This window comes from Gobio gobio (genome assembly GCF_949357685.1).
Source record: "Gobio gobio genome assembly, chromosome: 15".
NCBI classification, from domain to species: Eukaryota; Metazoa; Chordata; class Actinopteri; order Cypriniformes; family Gobionidae; genus Gobio; species Gobio gobio.
This window is the reverse complement of record NC_137108.1, coordinates 41,436,799-41,455,772: the sequence shown is the minus strand read 5'-3', so window position 1 is coordinate 41,455,772 and position 18,974 is coordinate 41,436,799. Positions and strand designations below refer to the sequence as shown.

The 18,974-nt window shown below is 39.3% G+C and overlaps 1 protein-coding gene across 2 annotated transcripts in view; it reads left to right on the top strand.

Annotated features, from left to right (window-relative positions):
* The window catches only part of oxr1a (oxidation resistance 1a), an 88,832-nt gene that overhangs the window by 18,983 nt on the left and 50,875 nt on the right, over positions 1 to 18,974 (top strand). For both annotated transcript variants that reach the window (XM_079837857.1, XM_079837856.1), the window contains exons 2-3: positions 7,836 to 7,918; positions 16,187 to 16,294. In XM_079837857.1, coding sequence (XP_079693983.1) covers positions 7,836 to 7,918; positions 16,187 to 16,294 — 191 coding nt within the window. The remainder of the gene's footprint in view (positions 1 to 7,835; positions 7,919 to 16,186; positions 16,295 to 18,974) is intronic.

Below are 18,974 nucleotides of genomic sequence, written 5' to 3'. Positions count from 1 at the left end.
TCAAAAAAATGTGTGCTATATGGCACTAAGGCCCGGTCCACACGAAGCCAGAGCTTTCCCTATCTGCTTTTTTTTTTTTTTTTTTTTTTTCGTTTCAAGAAATATCTGCGTACACACAAGCATGAAAACGGCTCAAAACAATGTAGTATACATGCCAGACCAGTATGTGGCGCTGAAATTCTGCCACAGAAATACACTAATAACAGAGAAGAGGAGTTGTGGCTAGAAGGGGTACGGCAACAGTCGGAGGTGAGGCAAAATCTCACAATAAAATAACAATAAATAAATGTGCTACTTACCAGATGTGTTTTATTAATGCCTACACCTACCCCAACCCTAAACATACTAGGGCTGTAACGATTTGACCAAAAATAAAAACCTCGATTAATTAACATTTGACCTCGATTACGATTAATGAACGATTATTTTGCTTTTTTTTTTTTTTTGCCCTCATAAAGTTTTGAGTAAGTTCACCGATAAGGTTTGTACTGTAAATATTTTCTACTATTAAAGGTGGAATTTTTTTTTCTAATGAAAAAGTGCATTTCTTTGTGATTTTAAAATACTTGAAGGAAACGGTTCACTTTCAGCAGTTATTGTCTATGGGGCAGATTTCTGTTTGTTGTACATCAGATACAGATAAATTAACACAGTAGGCCTACATTACATTTATCTGAATTGCATCAATGAGAGAGTGATTGTGTGTGAATTACTCATACCGTCTCTATTCATTATTAAGCTGTGGTTTGTACTTACTGCAAAGGTATTAAAATGTATGCCTATAACGGTTGAGTTTCTGAGCTACTTTAGTGTCTTTACTTTAGTCACAGGACAGCGTTTACAATGCGTTTCTGTGCTCCTCCCCGCGCGATCTTCGCGTGATGTGCAAGCTAGATCTGAGTGTTCGTTTGTCACAATATATCAGGCATTAGTTCAACATAATACACATCTGATGGTCGAAACTCGCTTTAATGTTCAAACTGGCAGGACTTAAACCACATACAAATGACAAGTTTTGTGAGGACGCAGGTGATAGATCTGCCTTCAGGGCACGCGCGCGCGTTATCAGAGACGCGACACGGCTCTGTGTCACAGAAAGAAGCTGAGCACTGAACGGAGAAGTTTTCCGTATTGTTGTTTCTGAATAGTGCACAATCACTTTAAATGCTTGTGATGTCATGTCTCCTGTCTATTGTTTTACCCCGCCCCTCTTGTTATCTGATTATTGGTTTATTTGCCCCACCGGTTTTCCCTCATTTCCTGCCTGGTTTGTTCCCTTTATATTCACCTTGTGTCTGCAGTGCTGTGTTGGATCGTTGTTGGATTTCGTCTGCTCCCTGTCGTGTTTCCTGTTTACCTCTCCTGATGTTTAAAGGGTTAGTTCACCCAAAAATGAAAATTCTGTCATTAATTACTCACCCTCATGTCGTTCGACACCCGTAAGACCTCCGTTCATATTCGGAACACAAATGAAGATATTTTTGTTGAAAGCTGATGGCTGAGAAAGGCTTCAGATAGGCCTCCATTGGCATTCAGTACATTTACACTCCCAAGACGCTTAAAAGGCACTTAAAACGTAGTTACAAAGTCCATCTCATCACAGTGACTCTACAATAATTTTACGATGCGACGACAATAGTTTTTGTGCGCAAAAAAAAATCAAAATAACACCTTTATCCAACTTGTTATTGTCTTCCGTGTGTGCCTCCACGACGCATGCGCGAGAATATGACGCAGATCCGGCGTTCGGACACATGACCCAGAAGCGATTTGTTTACAAGCAGAGGAAGACGCGCGTATCTAAGCTGTTGGATTCTACATTGATCGTGCTTTAGGTCTCGGCGTAGTTCTCAAAATGGGGCTTAAGTGTGCATTTCATGGATTCCCGAACGCCGGATCTGCGTCATATTCTCGCGCATGCGTCGTGGAGGCACACACAGAAGACAATAACAAGTTGGATAAAGGTGTTATTTTGATTTTTTTTTGCGTACAAAAACTATTGTCGTCGCATCGTAAGATTATTGTAGAGCCACTGTGGTGAGATGGACTTTGTAACGACGTTTTAAGTGCCTTTTATGGGTCTTGGGAGTATAAATGTACTGAATGCCAATGGAGGCCTATCTGAAGCCTTTCTCAGCCATCAGCTTTCAACAAAAATATCTTCATTTGTGTTCCGAATATGAACGGAGGTCTTACGGGTGTCCAACGACATGAGGGTGAGTAATTAATGACAGAATTTTCATTTTTGGGTGAACTAACCCTTTAAGTTTATTTCAAGTTTGTTTTCCCCCCCTTGCGGGTGTTTTGTTTATGTTTATTTTATTTTATTATTTACAATAAATCTACTCATCCTGCATTTGAGTCTTCGCTCCCATTTCTACCCAGTGATACCTGACAATATAGCACCACTGACTGAGGTGCTATTTAGCACCGCTACCATATACAGGACATGTTAAGAAATTGTTCTTTTTAGCACCAAAAGTGGTTCCCCTATGTTTACGACTAAGAACCACTTTTAGTGCCATATAGCACCATTTTTTTTCTATTAAATATATTTATTATTTTCTTGCCCATGCAAAACTGACACCATGAAACTAAACTTTGAAATTTTCACCTATATTTTATTTTTTTATTTGAAGTAAGAACCCTTCAGTTATGTTCTGCCCAGACGTCCTGATTCATTTAAAATATGTCAACACAGGAAAGAAAACAGCAGAATTCCTTTCTGTTCCCATCCCATCCCAAATTCCTAAGCCTAATTAGGAGAACTATTAATTGGCTATTACTGTTTTCTGTATAGTAGTTTATGTCTCTGCATGTGGGAATCTTAAAATGATCCTTTGAATCAGTTTAGATTAGCTTTATAAATATCATGACTATGTGTTTCTGAGTAGTAAAACTCTATTTTAGAGGCCATCTATGAGGCCTCTCATTCAGAGACATATATTGTAAATAAAGAGAGATGTCACTGTTCGTCAGGTTATACTCTCAAACACAGAAAGCACTGGATAAAAGATCAGTGCTCGTATCGGCGCTTGCGCTGGCCTGGTTTCTTTCGCTGCCGTCTCTTTGGTGTGAGTACAGAAATAGCAGGACGACTATGACTCATGGCTGCATAGCCGATCGTCTCTCTGTCACACTGTCACAAGTGCAGAACCTGTTAGCCGACGGGTTCTGGAGGTAATGTGGAGACGGACTGACCGCCTAAAGCAAAGTGAACATGTGGGGGATTTGCTAACATTGCTGTGATAACTTTGGAAATTACATGCACACAGAGACAGAGACACACACACCCATGAGACTACATATTTACACATTAGCTTTTTAAGATAGCCAAATTAAATTAATCTTAATTTGAATGATCCTTTTCAGAAGAGGAGTGACCTTTTTCATTAAATACACCGATAAGGCATAACATAATATTGTGGTGGTCCCCCTTTTGCTGCCAAAACTGCCCTGACCCGTCGAGGCATGGACTCCACTAGACCCCTGAAGGTGTGCTGTGGTATCTGGCACCAAGATGTTAGCAGGAGATCCTTTAAGTCCTGTAAATTGCTAGGTGGGGCCTCAATGGATCGGACTTGTTTGTTCAGCACATCCCACAGATGCTCGATTGGATTGAGATCTGGGGAATTTAGAGCCCAAGTCAACACCTCAAACTTGTGCTCCTCAAACCATTCCTGATCCATTTTTGCTTTGTGGCAGAGCGCATTATCCTGCTGAAAGAGACCGCAGCCACCAGGGAATACCCTTTCCATGAAATGGTGTACATGGTCTGCAACAATGCTCATATAGGTGGTACGTGTCAAAGTAACATCCACATGGATGACAGGACCCAAGGTTTCCCAGCAGAACATTGCCCAAAGCATCACACTGCCTCCGCTGGCTTGCCTTCTTCCCATAGTGCATCCTGGTGCCATGTGTTCCCCAGGTAAGCAACACACGCACCCGGCCATCCACGTGATGTAAAAGAAAACATGATTCATCAGACCAGGCCACCTTCTTCCATTGCTTCGTGGTCCAGTTCTAATGCTCACGTGCCCACTGTTGGCGCTTTCGGCGGTGAACAGGGGTCAGCATGGACACCCTGACTGGTCTGCGGCTATGTAGCACCATACACAACAAACTGCGATGCACAGTGTATTCTGACACCTTTCTATCAGAACCAGCATTAACTTCTTTAGCAATTTGAGCTACAGTAGCTCGTCTGTTTGATCGGACCACACAGGCCACCCTTCGCTCCCCTCATACATCAATGAGCCTTGGCCGCCCATGACCCTGTTGCCGGTTCACCACTGTTCCTTCCTTGGACCACTTTTGATAGATACTGACCCCTGCAGACCGGGAACACCCCACAAGAGCTGCAGATTTGGAGATGCTCTGACCCAGCCGCCTAGCAAACACAATTTGACCCTTGTCAAACTCTCTCAAATCCTTATGCTTTCCCATTTCTGCTTCTAACACATCAACTTTGAGGACAAATATTCACTTGCTGCCTAATTTATCCCACTCACTAATAGGTGCCGTGATGAAGAGATAATCAGTGTTATTCGCCTGATCGTTGGATATATATATAGTTTGTAGTGGGAAACGTATAATTCCCATACATAAAAAAAGGCTATTTTTTCGGTTACACTTTATTTTAAGGTGACGTCGTTAGTGCATGCATTTTCTGTAACTGTCACCCTTAAAATAAAGTGTTATCATTTTTCTTACAGTAACATGGGTACCAGAGTTGAAATGATTGGATGAATGCAATCAGCTGCAATTTGTTGTAAATGCTATGTGATTATTTTCTTGTCACCCATCGTGCTGTAGAAAAGGTCCAGATGATGTTATTTGTTGGCTGTGGCAATTTGAGGAATGCTACGTTTTACTACGGGGGAAAATCATACTGTAACATGGCCGCAAACAAAATGTGGGATACAGCTGTATGTGTTTTGGTAAATAAAGTTATGTAATAATTATTACAATAAATGTGGGATGATTTTAATAGTTGCTTTAGATCAAGAAGGTCAAGACCTCTGAATCCTCATTTTAAGGAAAAAAAAGTTTAGGGTCAGTAAGAAATGTATTATATATATAGTAAGGCTGCTTTAAATTGATTAACAGTAATTCATTGATACAATGATAACAAAAAAAACAATTTCAAATAAATCTTGTTCTATTGAACTTTCTGTTTTATCAAAGAATCCTGAAAAAATGTATCGGTTTCCAAAAATCAATATTGATAATAATTATAAATGTTTCTTGAGCAGCAAATCAGCATATTATAATGATTTCTGAAGGATCATGTGACACTGAAGACTGGAGTAATGATTTGCCATCACAGAAATACATTTTAAAATATATTAATATAGGGGTGTAATGGTACACAAAACTGACGGTTCGGTACCTATCTCGGTTTTGAAGTCACGGTTCAGTACGGGTTCGGTACAGCAGGGGAGAGGAAACTAAATATATATATATTTTTTTTTTATTAAACAGTGGTTTACTGAACAAATTCTGTCCTTAATTTAATTCAATTATAACGAAAAGTTTCTTAAAGATAAAAAATATCTCTGCTAATGCTGTAAACTATATAGGGAGCCCTTACTTGCTCATTAGCTACTACAATATAACAACAGAGCCCAAAATATTAGCCTAAATTCAGTATTGTTAGATATAATAATCAATACTCAAATAACATTGTAGGTAAACTTCACATAAAGCAGTATAATATAGTGCATATATTTAGTGAAAGAGTTTTCATTGATTTATCTAGTGAACTAACCAGCTGTGGACACTGAATGTCTTCTAAGGTAAATGTAATGCTACGTGACATTGTTTACAAGCTGTTTTATTGACTTCTTCCCACCGTTGAAACACTGAGCGATTATATGACATATACGTTTCAGTAAGCTGTAATGTATCCTCAACATACCATCAGCTCAGCTGTTGATTCATGTTTATTCTTTGAATACAAAGAGATGATCGCGTTCACTCGCACGCCGCGCTCTCGCTTGAACTGACGCGCATATACAGTGATCTGTTACGTTAAATTAAAGAGTGTCAAAACGGCATTTATCGTTTGAATTACGTGATAAAATGGACTGAATACTTAACAGAGGTGGACAAAGTACACAACTCCATTACTCGAGTAAAAGTAAAAGTACCACTGGTCAAATATTACTCTGTTACAAGTGAAAGTTGTTAAAAACTATGTTTACTTAAGTAAAAGTACAGAAGTACTTGCTTTTAAAAGTACTTAAGTATCAAAAGTAGATTTCCTTTTTTATGTCAATGCATTGATTATTGTTGCATTGTTGTATAAATGCACGCTATGCCATGGTGGTTTAAGCCAGTCAGTGATGCTCCATGCGACCACCTTAAACTAATTTAAATACTTAAAAGTTACAAAGCTTTTTACAAAGCTGCTGTCACTTTAAGGCAGAATGCACAAATCCTACACACTGATACACATCCGATATTCCCCCAACTGTTTACGTTCACTTAAGACATAACTTTGTTTACGTGAATACTTTCCAAAATGAAAATTGACATTTTGTGTGTATTGGTCTGTTTAAGTGCGAAAAACACACACAAAAGAAAGCTCTATTCAGTATTCGTGCTCTGGTATCTCAGAGGCACAACAAAAAACTGACTGAACTGAGCTCTTTCATCATGCTTTTTCAGATTCATCTATATGTCTATGCTTCTCTTTCTCCCAGACATTTACATTTTGCAACAAAAAAAAAACACTTTTAAAGAAGAAGAAAAAAATCATCCACTGACTTGCAAAGCTGCTACAGAAACGACTTTTGACTTTGAGAACCTTGATAGAAATGTAGTGGAGTAAAAAGTACGATATTTGTCTTTCAAATGTAGTGAAGTTAAAGTAAAATGTTCCCTAAAAAAAGAATACTTAAGTAAAGTACAGATACTCAAAAAGTGTACTTAAGTACAGTACTCAAGTAAATGTACTTCGTTACTGTCCACCTCTGATACTTAATATATTCTGGTGGGAACTAGGATTGAAGTATGTTCCACGCTTAAAACAAACCGACTGTTAACTGTTAAAGATTGGTACCGTTCGGTACACAGGTGAACCGTACCGGAAGCCCTGTACCTAATACGCGTGCCGTTACACCTCTATATTAATATAGAAAATAGTTATTTTAAATTGTAATAACATTTAACTATAATACTGTTTTTAACTGTATTTGTGATCAAATAAACGCATCCTTGGTGATCTGAAGAGACTTTAAAAACATTAAAAATCATACCAATCCCAGACATTTGAATAGTAGTGTACATTTCATGCTAGATTAATGTATGTTAGGTAGTTTTCTAGAGTGTGCGATTTGACATCCCAGATTAACTAATGTCAGTATTGAATTGAATTCAATCAGTGCCAATACGTAACATTGCTCTATTAGCATTAAAATTTGCTTCAAAGACACCCAGAATCACAGCACAACACAAATGTGATAGTGTCAGGTGGCATCACTAGATCTCTGTCTTTCTCTCTCTCTCTCTCATAGAGGTCAGGGTGGTCTCTGTCTGTTATGGTGTTTGCAGCAGCGGGAGGCATTGCAAGGTGAAGACACATTGGCTGTCATTGTGCTGAGCGAGAAGGAAAGAGAGAGAGACAGCGGGGAAAGGAGGGAGGTAGACAGGGAGGCGAGAGAGAGAGAGAGGGAGAGAGAGAAAAGCTGCGTTCCCCAGAAACGCTCGTTCACACTCGCTGTTGACGGATGAGCCGTCGGTCGAGGCTGAGAGCTCGGCAGCTTGTGTCAAGCTGAGGGGAGAGCGGAACATGAACATAATGAGAACCTTCCCTCGCTTGCTTTCAGATACCGGGCAGAAGAAGACGCCGGAGAAGAAGGATGGAAGGCGGATGTCGTTCCAGAGACCGAAGGGCACCATAGAGTATTCTGTAAGTGAGAACATCAATCCTTTTCCTTGTTATTTCTGTGCATGTGCTTTTGTGTGTTGTAGGGTCGTATCTCGCGGAGCTCGTCCCAGCACTGTTTACTCTGAGGATTTTTCCACATGTGCCTGCGAGATTTCTCTGAGAGTTTGCTCGAGGACTGTGTGCGTGTCCGCAGGGAGGATTTGAGACCGAGCGCGTTTTCATCAGCGTTTAGTATGGAGAGGGTGCATGAATGTTTACATCAGCCTGTTTATTTTCACCGGTCTGCATGCGAATGTCCTCTAAGCTTATCAACATGCATTCCAGCAGAGTATTGGTGAATGACCTTCCTTTCTGCGTTTGCATTTCTATTGATTTGGTGTGCCCCGTGCGCGTGTGCCGAGTGCGAGAGAGACTGTGTGAGCTTCGATTGTCTATCTTAACAGCTTGTTGTGTTCTTGAAATGACCCTCAAATTCCAGCTGCGGGCAGAGCGCTTCTCGTCTCTCTCCCTAGTAACAGAGGAGCGTGTGGGCTGAGCCGAGCTCTGGACTTCTGCCTGGAAGTGGAGAGACAGAGGAGAGGAAACTGCTGGCAGCTAGAGGTGTCATTTAGCCAGAAGATTGGAATCATACCCCTTTTCCACCAAAAAGGATGCTGGTGCTGGTGCTGGTGCTGGTGCTCGGCCGGGGAATCTGATAACGTCTATCAGAAACGGCCCCTTAGACGAACTGACTAGATTACTGTCTGTTTACAAGTCTACAAGTTTTGAAAACATATTTTAACATCCAAAGTAAGGACGTTTCAAGTCAACTAGTCAGAGTTACCTGAATGACTATTCAATTAATCGTTCAACTAATCGATACATTTGAATATTGCTGTGCAAACTGTCAAAAGCACAGCACATTGTCAGCATGCTATTGAAAACACTGTTGCTAATAATATTAAAACTAAATATATAAGAAAAACAGAATAAATAAGAAAAAAAATGTAAGTCAGTTAACCTTGATATTCGATTAGCATCTGGATGATCAGTAGAATAGAGAAGCAGTGTGAACCATCCCTAATCCAAATTCATTTAATTAAGTGTATTTTTGATACCACAAGTTGCTTTTGTATATTTATTTTAATATATATTACCAACTATTTTTAAATATATAATTAAAATATATATTATTACATATTTTTTATTATTATTTAAATATACACTACCATTCAAAATGGGTCGGTAAATGTATTTATTAATTAATTTATTTTTCAGCATCATTACTTCAGTCTTCAGTGTCACGTGATCCTTCAGAAATCATTCTAATATAATGATTTGCTTCTCAGAAACATTTCTTCTTATTATTATTATCAATCTTAAAAACATTTGTGCTGTCTAACACTTTATTTTAGACTAGTCAACCATAGTGACCCATCCCTCATTTAATTCTGCATCTTTTTCATTTGGTGAGTTGCTTTTGATGCAGCAAACATTGTTTGTTGTTTACAACAAATAATAATTCTGAGAAATTCATTCACATGTATGAAATGTAAATATTATTAATCCGTTTTAGACTGACTGGTCAGGCACCCGCACCCTATAAGTGGAAAATGGGCATCAGATTCAGTCCAGAACTGGCATCAGGCAGCCGTGGCATCGGATGCTGGTGTAGTTGACGTGCTCTGCTCATCAGAGGCAGCGTTGCTGTTTCCAGACGGTTCTTTTCTCCCCTCGGATCTGGGCAGGTGTCTGACACCCATCTCCCCCCACACACACTGAAGATCCGTCTCTGTCGGCCAAAAGTGATTGACAGGACTTTTGTTTTCCTCCGCAGAGCGTGAAAAGTGTGCAAGAAACAGCGCGTCATGAGACTGTTTGTGGTTGTTGGTGGGGGTTAACATATTATACATACTATGGGGGTTGCCCACACTATAAAATTCAGTGGGGTCTAGGGGTGTTTGGGACCAGTTTGACTTTCATTGTATGGTTTTCATTTTTGAGTGAACTATCCCTGTAAGATTTTCAGAGAAACTGCCTCCATAATTATGAAAGTCTTACCTCCTGCTTAGGGTAGGGTTCCATTTTAAAACCGGTTCCAAATTTCCAACAACCGTGGATTTGATAAGGCATGTGCAATTTGATTCCGCTTATCGATTTTTTTTTTTGTGTGCTTTTTAATACGACTTTAAACAATTCAAGCGCAAGAAGACTGCACTGTTTTCTGCACACACATCCAAAATGACAAAACTCTCATACTGTATAGTGAGCGATACAGAACTAGAGTTGAGATACAACTAGATTTCTTTTCCGCGTCTTTTTGCACACAAAATACACACAAAAATATGCCAAAAGATCCTTGTAAACACAAAATACACACAAAAATATGTCAAAAGATCCTTGTAAACACAGTGGGTTATGTTTTAACTGAATGTAAACAGTTGTCAAAGAAAATGCTTGTATAACAGTATATTGATCAGTGCAGCTCTTAAAGTGACAGCAGCCTAATATTCCTGCTGTAGTCTCTATAATAACGTTAATCAAACAATAAAAGACAAAGAGAAAATTAACTTGCTGTTCTTGACTGGATAACATTTATAACATTATTTTGTAATCTATATTTTATTTATAAAGTGCAGTGTTATTTTAAATTTGATACAGTTTCTGTAACTAAATACCTTATTTATATTGTATCATTGTTCAGTTATATTTATGAGTGTTTACTTGTCTTTAATAATGCTTGAAATTTAAATTAGTTAGGCTAGTTGTTTTTGCTATTTAATTTTTGTTCATGGTATTCAGCTTCAATTAAATGTTTTGCAATAAGATTTAGAATAAATGTGAACGATATGCAAGTTTGTTTGTTTATGTTTTTTTTTAATTGAAATTAGGAATCAGTAAGAATCGGAATTGACCTGCAGAATTGGAATCCGAATCGTTCAAATTCAAACGATACCAACCCTACTCTTGCTACAGGTGAACGTCTGCATTGCTGTTTTCTTAAGAAGCAGTCTTGACCTCAAGAGGGTTCGAAGGAAAGATAAACTATTGTAGCCCATCTGCTCAGTCACTAATAACACTCCGTAGGTCAGTGGGCTCTGACTATTGGCAGGTCTGTGGCCAATTAAATCAGTTGGACAGGAAAACGCGAGAGAGATTGAGCTCTCATCGGAGAGAAACTCTGAAGATTCAGCATCTGCTTTAATGATCCTGAGTCTGTTGATTCCTACAATAGTCTTGATTCAGCTGGAGTAGTTGTAACTGCACTGAAGTTGTGTAGCTAGTGATTAAAGCTTAGTCTCATTATGCATGATGCATATTGTGCACAAAATCAATAGACATTCTGTGCATATTTATAATTGCATTGATTTTGTATTCAAAATCAGCAAATCACAACAATCACTCTTAAAAATACGTTTCCGACTATACATGAAGCTCAATTGGAATTTTATCACAGGTCTGAACTGTTTTGAATACTTTTAGGCTGAATGTGAAGAGCTGCATGCTGTGAATGTGTGTGACCAGGGTCACCAGTTGCCCCTTGACCTCCTGCTCACTTCTTCCAAAACAGGCTGTTGGGATATTAAAGACAGCTCCAGCTGGTACAAAAGTACTGTGGAGATACCATGGTTCAGATTATATTTTTATATTTACCATAGTACTGAATGATTATCATGTTTCAGGTACTCCCAGGTTTTTCAAGGAATACCATGCCCAGAGCATGGATGATATTTCTGTGGTGTTTTTTGTAAGTGCTGGCTCTTATACGTCCTGTGAAAAAGAGAACATCAACATCTTGCCAAGAATGCTGAGCTAAAATGCTAAAATTAGTTCTTTAAGTGATCATCGACGCAGTTAGCCGGCGTGTGCCATGAGGGTAGTAATGACAGCGTCACTATGGCAACTCTCATGCCACTGCAGCCGTGATGTCCCACGCAGTATGGAGCTCATCTGATTTGACATTCTGCCTGATTGCACCGTTTGCTGGAATGTCATTTCCAGTTTGATGAGCTGTGTGTTCTGCGAATCTCACAAAACTAGTCAAGAACATGTATGTTCCTGTTTTTCTTGCCTGATTTTCTAGTTAGTATCCTCGGTTGTTAATTAGTCTTTCACACTTTTTTTGTATCAAGTAATTTACGTTTCTCTGGTGTTTAAGCCCTGTGTTTTCTCAGTTCCCTTGTTCGGTGTTGTAAATGTTTAGTGGTTGTTTACTATAATCTCCAGTGATTTTAGTCTCCAGCGATATTTTAGTCTGTGAATTCGAATAAAGATTATTTTGTGTACTCCTTCTTCCACGCCTGACAGATGTGACCTTAATTGTCATCATAGTAGAGTAAACAAAAGTCGGCACACTGCCACTGCTGCTTCTATACATACACACTATTTTTCCACTATTTTCCACACATTGAATTCAGGTGCTCTGATGGACGAGTCTGGTTTCCCGGTTGCCAAGAGGACGGTACTTGTGTAATGTGTAATGTTTGGTGGAGGGGTGATTATGGCGTGGGGTTTTTCAGGGGTTGGGCTTGGCCCCTTAGTTCCAGTGAAAGGAACTCTTAATGCTTCAGCATACCCAGACATTTTGGACAATTTCATGCTCCCAACTTTGTGGGAACAGTTTGGGAATGGCCCATTCCTTTTCCAACATGACTGCGCACCAGTGCACAAAGCAAGGCCCATAAAGACATGGATGAGCGAGTTTGGTGTGGAGGAACTTGACTGGCCTGCACCTCAACCCAATATAACACCTTTGGAATGAATTAGAGCGGAGACTGCGAGCCAGGCGTTCTCGTCCAACATCAGTGCCTGTCCTCACAAATGCGCTTCTAGGAGAATGGTCAAAAATTCCCATAAACACACTACTAAACCTTGCGGAAAGCCTTCCCAGAAGAGTTGAAGCTGTTAGAGCTGCAAAGTGTGGGGCAACTCCATATTAAACCCTGCGGATTAAGAATGGGATGTCATTAAAGTTCATTTGCATGTAAAGGCAGGCGTCCCAAAACTTTTGGCAATATAGTGTGTGTGTGTGTATATATATATATACCTGGAAATGGTTTTGTGAGTTTCACCCTGAAACTTATCTGTTGTTATAAAGCCATGTTTTGGCATTTTAAACAGAGCTACTATGAGAAAATATACACGTTTGAATGCACACACATTAACACAATGTACATATTTTTAAGCAGATGTGTTTGTCTGACATTGGATCCTCATGACGTTCGCCATGTTACAAGATGACAGAATGCCAGGCAAATGTACACGGTGGCAATTCAAAGTACTTTACACAGACATAAATTATAAATAAAAAAATAAATAAAAATAACATTCATTTACAAATGTAATTAAAGAAATTAGGAGGGACATAATGCAGTGAAAATAAAGCACCATAATAATTAAATAATACATACAAATGATGTGTTTCAAGTTTAAACTTGTGGAAGCTACTCCCAGCTGTAGGGTGGGTGTTGTAGTAGCTAAATGCTGTCTCGGGATGTTTAGAACCAACCCTAGACATAACTAGTCTTGATCCTAATGACCTAAGAGGTCTTTGACTCTAAATACCGAATGGATGAGTCGCGTTTGAAGGCGTTGTAAAATGTGCCTCTGCTTGCAGATTCTATTAAAGTGCCAAGTGGTTAAACAGCGTGTAAAGAATTATACTTGCCAGAAGAATTATTAACCTTGATAATCATATGTGTCGGCAACCCAGTATAAAGGCTGATACATTCTGGTGTTTTTTAATAGATTCTATAGATTTTTTAATAGATTTAGAATATCTTCTCAGCAGATATTTTCTTTACGTCATTAATTAAAAGTTGTATTGTTGACTCTGTTGTAGAGATACAGTAGGCTACAAACTCTAATTGTATTGTTTTTTTAACAAGAATGCATTTGACTTGCATTTGTCCCATTCACAGTTCCTGCCTCTCAGAAGGAACCATGTGTCGCTCATGTCTGGGAAATGTTGATTTTGTCTAGACTGTTCTGATGACTCGCACTTCTGCATGTGTCTTTTTTTCCAAACAGAAGCGGCTGGCAATGGTTGACATCTCCGCTGGCACTGCTTGTGTTGGATATTAAGTGATATTTTTATCCACGGCTGCCTTCAGAAAGAGGACGACAGACCTCAGCGGGACTTCCTACTATTGAATTAGGAGGAGAGAAAACACGAAGGATAGAGCACGTCTAGACTGCGGAGCAAATCATAAATTCGCCATCTAACAGAGGCATTAGTGTCCACTAAAGGCAGGTTGTGTTTGCTCTGAAATGAAGCGTCCAGAAGCTACAAATAAATAGCCCACGGAAGAGCCGGTTTCAAATGCCTCTCGCAGGGAATCAATGTTCTGTGCCAGACAGTCGAGATGAAAGGACACGGCTAGCGCTGGGGCATTGGGAATATCGACTACTGGCGTTCCCATCTGGAGACGACCAGAAAACTTCTGTGCAAATTCGTGGGGGGGGGGGTTCTTTCATTCTCCAAGAAAAACAACTCGCATAAGTCTAATTCCGAGTTGAAATGGCATTGCTGTGTGATGTTGGGGAAAACTCGGTGTGATTTCAGTTTCATGTTTATGGGGTTTTTTTTGGCTTGTCCTCTTAGGGCCTGTTCACACAGGGCACGTTCTTGCGTTCAAAACAAGGATCTTGAGGCCTGTTTTTCAAAGTTTAACTACTTTTAACTTGATGTGGTTTCTCAAAAACAGCGCTCATGCTGCAAGATGCTGAAAAAAAGGAGGCACGTAGTTTCATGTGAAACAAAACATGGTGTACATGATGAAGAGCCAAGTATTTGTTTGTTAGGAAGTGATTACAGGGTAGTTCACCCAACAATCTTTTAATCACCCTCAAGTTGTTCCAAACCTGTGTGACTTTACTTTTTCTGTGGAACACAAATGGAAATGTTTAGCTTCCATACTTTTCCCTGCAGACAAAACACATGTGATTATCTCACTGTCCACCTCACATGAGAAACTCCTGATATACAGTACAATCAGACAGTCTCAGAACTATGTAATCCTTTATATTAGACATTATCAACGTATGTAATGGTCATCTGACTGTCCTCATCTCAGATGTTTAAATGTTTAGAGGACTTGTAGTGTTGTGAAATGGAGAGTGAGAGGAATTTAGCATGTCAGTGTTCTGTAGAATTGATCATGCAGTAATAAGTTCCACACAACATGCAAAAGGGGAAGAATATGTTCACACCATGCAACATTTCTCTTGCTGTTAGGCTTTTGTCCTCTCACTTTGTTTCAATGTCGAGCATTTTTTTTTTGCTGGCTATTCACCGTCTGTGACCTCAAGTTTAAAAATTTTTTCTATTTGTTTATTTATTATTATTTTACTGGATAGTGGTCTGCTGGCTAACATTCTATTGAACTTTCTGCTTATCAAAAAATCCTGAAAAAGGGTTTCCAGAGAAATAATATGCAGCACAAGTGTTTTAACGGATAATAATAAATTTTTCTTGTGCAGCAAATCAGCATATTAGAATGATTTCTGAAGGATCATGTGACACTAGACTGGAGTAATGATGCTGAAAATTCAGCTTTAAACAGCAATACATTGCATTTATATATATATTAAAATAGAAACATTTTAATAATTTTTACAAATATTGTGTTTACTGTATTTTTATCAAATAAATGCAGCCTTGGTGAGCATAAGAGGCTTCTTTCAAAAATCAGACTTTTGATGGTAGTGTGGGGCATCCACCTTGTGTAGACCAAAAGGAACCCAAAGAAAGGGTTTTCTCTTCTCCTTTTTCCTTGTTTTTACCATAGACTGTAAAAAAATATGGACATAGTGTCCGTGACGTCACCCATAGGATTCTGAAGAGCACGTAAAGTCGGCCGTTGCCATCTTGTCAGCGTGTCACGCCCCGATAACTGAAAATGGGCTAAAAGGCGGAACGTGGAGGTGACGTGATGACTAACAGAAAGCAGACAAACGGCAATCCACCTGTCACTCAAAGTGGCCACGCCCTTAATTATGAAGAACTTTAAGGCTTTATATAATGTAAACGAATTAGTTATTAAAAAATTCACCCCCTCACAGTTGTCATGAAGGGCAAAATTAGCTGTATAGACCAAAACCACAATTTTTTCCAGGCTGTAAACATGTTTTTTTTTTCTGCTGTAAAGTTGGGCATTTTAACATGGGGCTCAATGAGATTCTGCTCCCTTTTGGAGCCTGTCCCTAGCGGCCAGTCGATGAATTGCAGTCACTTCCGTATTGGCTTCAAGAGAACCTGGGGGAGGTTGCCACTTGGTTTTTACATGTTTTTGTACATTTGTTGTGCAGGTGGAGTCGCGGGACACTCTAAACAGCATCTCGCTGAAGTTTGACACCACTCCCAACGAACTTGTTCAGCTCAACAAACTCTTCTCCAGAAATGTGGTCCCTGGTCAGGTATGTGTTTCATGTTTAATATCCTGTTTCACTCGTAAATATGTTGCATTTCTAAAGTAAAATGGGTTTTTGTTTTATTATATTTTATAATTTTTTTTGGTATTGTTTTAATCTAATGTTGTAATGCCAAAAGTTAAAGGTGCTGTATGTAAGTTTATCACTTTACCAAAGCTTAAAAGTACCATAATATGTTTGCAGAAATTTAGGAAACATGCTCAATTCACAAAACAATGCTTCAGCCAGTTATTCTTTGAAATGTGCGTTCCGTGTCGGAATGTCTGTTTTTGTTCTGGTCTGTGTAAAATGGCACGCTGGCAGTTTACCCATTAGTATTTCGACATCACAGGTTGCCAGTTGGCAGAAAACACAGCGTATTGCAGCCAAGGAAGCCAGCAAACAAACTGGGTCGGAGATCACAGATTCTACCCGACCGAAAATGCCTCTGCATCCATCAAAAAATCTCTATGAACGAGATAACATTAAAACGCGGATAAAATGACTCATAAACTTACAGTGTGGCTTTAATTGCCAATTGCGCTCACTCCTGGCAACCAGCGTGAGTGTCAGGTCTGAGGAGAAGGGGGCGGGGGAAACATCAATCTTCAATATTTTGATTTTGGACTGCAGTAGCTATTTCGACCACTAACTGTCAATCCTACATACTCTGAACTTTTAACTTTTACTCATTGAATATCTTGTTTTGCTCTGAAATGTGTCACACTACAGAGGTAAAAAAGTTTGTAAATGCCATTACATGCTGGCTGTAAAGTCACAAAAATCACACACTCATGGCGGGGTTTCGTTTGCAGACACTCATTACAATGCTTCACTCCCTCACCATTAGATCTCTGCCAAGCGTTAGACAAAGAATCAATCTCTCGCTGTTTAATATAGTGCAACAGCATATCAATTATTGGCCGATATGACATTTAACCAGATAATATCTCTCAGATAGATGGAGTGATTAATGACTTCTCTCTTTCTAGTCAGTGCTTGAGCGGTTATGAAAGATCTCTTGCGAAACAGCTCGAGTATTGCTTCATCATCTCCTCACAAGTACATGTTAAGCAAAGCTGAAGTCCGGATCGTTGATATTCACATGGCGCTGGGCACAGTAATGAGAGGGTAATAGAAGGAGTCAGGCGCTGGAGATGGCGACTGCCGCCTGACACAGTACAGCTGGAGGGCTCTTAGCGCGGATCACGTGATCAAACTCTGCGGCTCCTTCCATTAGCGTAATCCTCCCCAGTGTTTCGGACTGCTGAACAACCCCTCCACGCTGACTCCACTGCCCCCGAACTAACACGAGTGGAGCCCTGTTCAGTGTTCAGAGATCTGAGGTGCACCCGAGGAGACCATATTAGATGGGATGAACTTAAAGATTTGGATGTGATTTCTTCTCTGTGCTTACCCTGTGGTGTACAGTTTGGCATGGAAATGTTTAAAAAAAGTGTGTGCATGTGAGTATGTATTAATAATATAAAATAATATTATATGTTTGTATATGTATGTAGTCAAGTCAAGTCACCTTTATTTATATAGCGCTTTTTACAATGCAGATTGTTTCAAAGCAGCTTCACAGTGTTAAACAGGAACATTATGCAACAGAAGTTGATTTGGCTGTACAGCCGCTCTGGAGAAAACGATGATGTCATCCAGCTCATTTCAATTATCATATAGTGTCAATGCGGGCGGATCAGTAATATAGTTGAATATTTAGTGTCCCCAACTGAGTAAGCCAAAGGCAACGGTGGCAAGGAACCAAAACTCCATCAGGTGACATAATGGAGAAATTATTCATTTTATTATTATTATTATTATTATTAGGGCCCGAGCACAGATGGTGTGAGGGCCCTATTGTAATTGCTCAGTCTATTATTCTTCTTCTCCGAAATGAATCGCATTTTTGAGGGCCTAAACATGCTGGAAAACTCATGAAACTTTGAACACGTGTCAGAAGTGGTGAAAATGTACGTCTGATATGGGTTTCAGAATTAGGTGTGGCAAAATGGCTCCAAAGCGCCACCTACAAAATTTTAATTAAGTGCCGTTTGCACTGCGTTTCACGTATAAGTATGAAATTTGGTAGACACGTGTAACAACAGCCCAATACCTACAAAAAACAAAATCTGAAACATCATCAGATTTGGTAGATGTAATCTAAAGGCCTTTGTGATGTTAAATTGCGAAGATCTTGAGTTTTCCCTGAAGGTCATGTCCGTGGCGGCCTAACAAAATCTATTGTTTCGCCATGAGACAGGAGGTTGTTGTAACTCAGGCATACTATGTCCAATCTGCCTTAAACTTCACATGTTTGATAATAGTCCTGACCTGAAGACATCTACACGGCAATATCCAGTTAGTCAAAGCGCCACCTGCTGGCACATTGGAGTTACTTTGCCATATTTCTCATATATTTACCTGCTTAAATGCATGTCTATTTGCTGTTTTCCTTAGGCCACCGGGTGGCGGGTGGCAGGTGCGAGGGCCCTTTCATCGCTGCTTGCAGCTTTAATTTTTATTGATTTTTTATATTTTGGAAAGTCCATTTCTGTCTGTCTATCTGATCAAATTTTTCTGATAAAACCTTTTTTTGAAGATGTCCTCAAAGGTAAAAATGATTAATAATAAAATAATACATTTTAAAAGATAAAGTATAAAATTGCAAACAGATTTATTT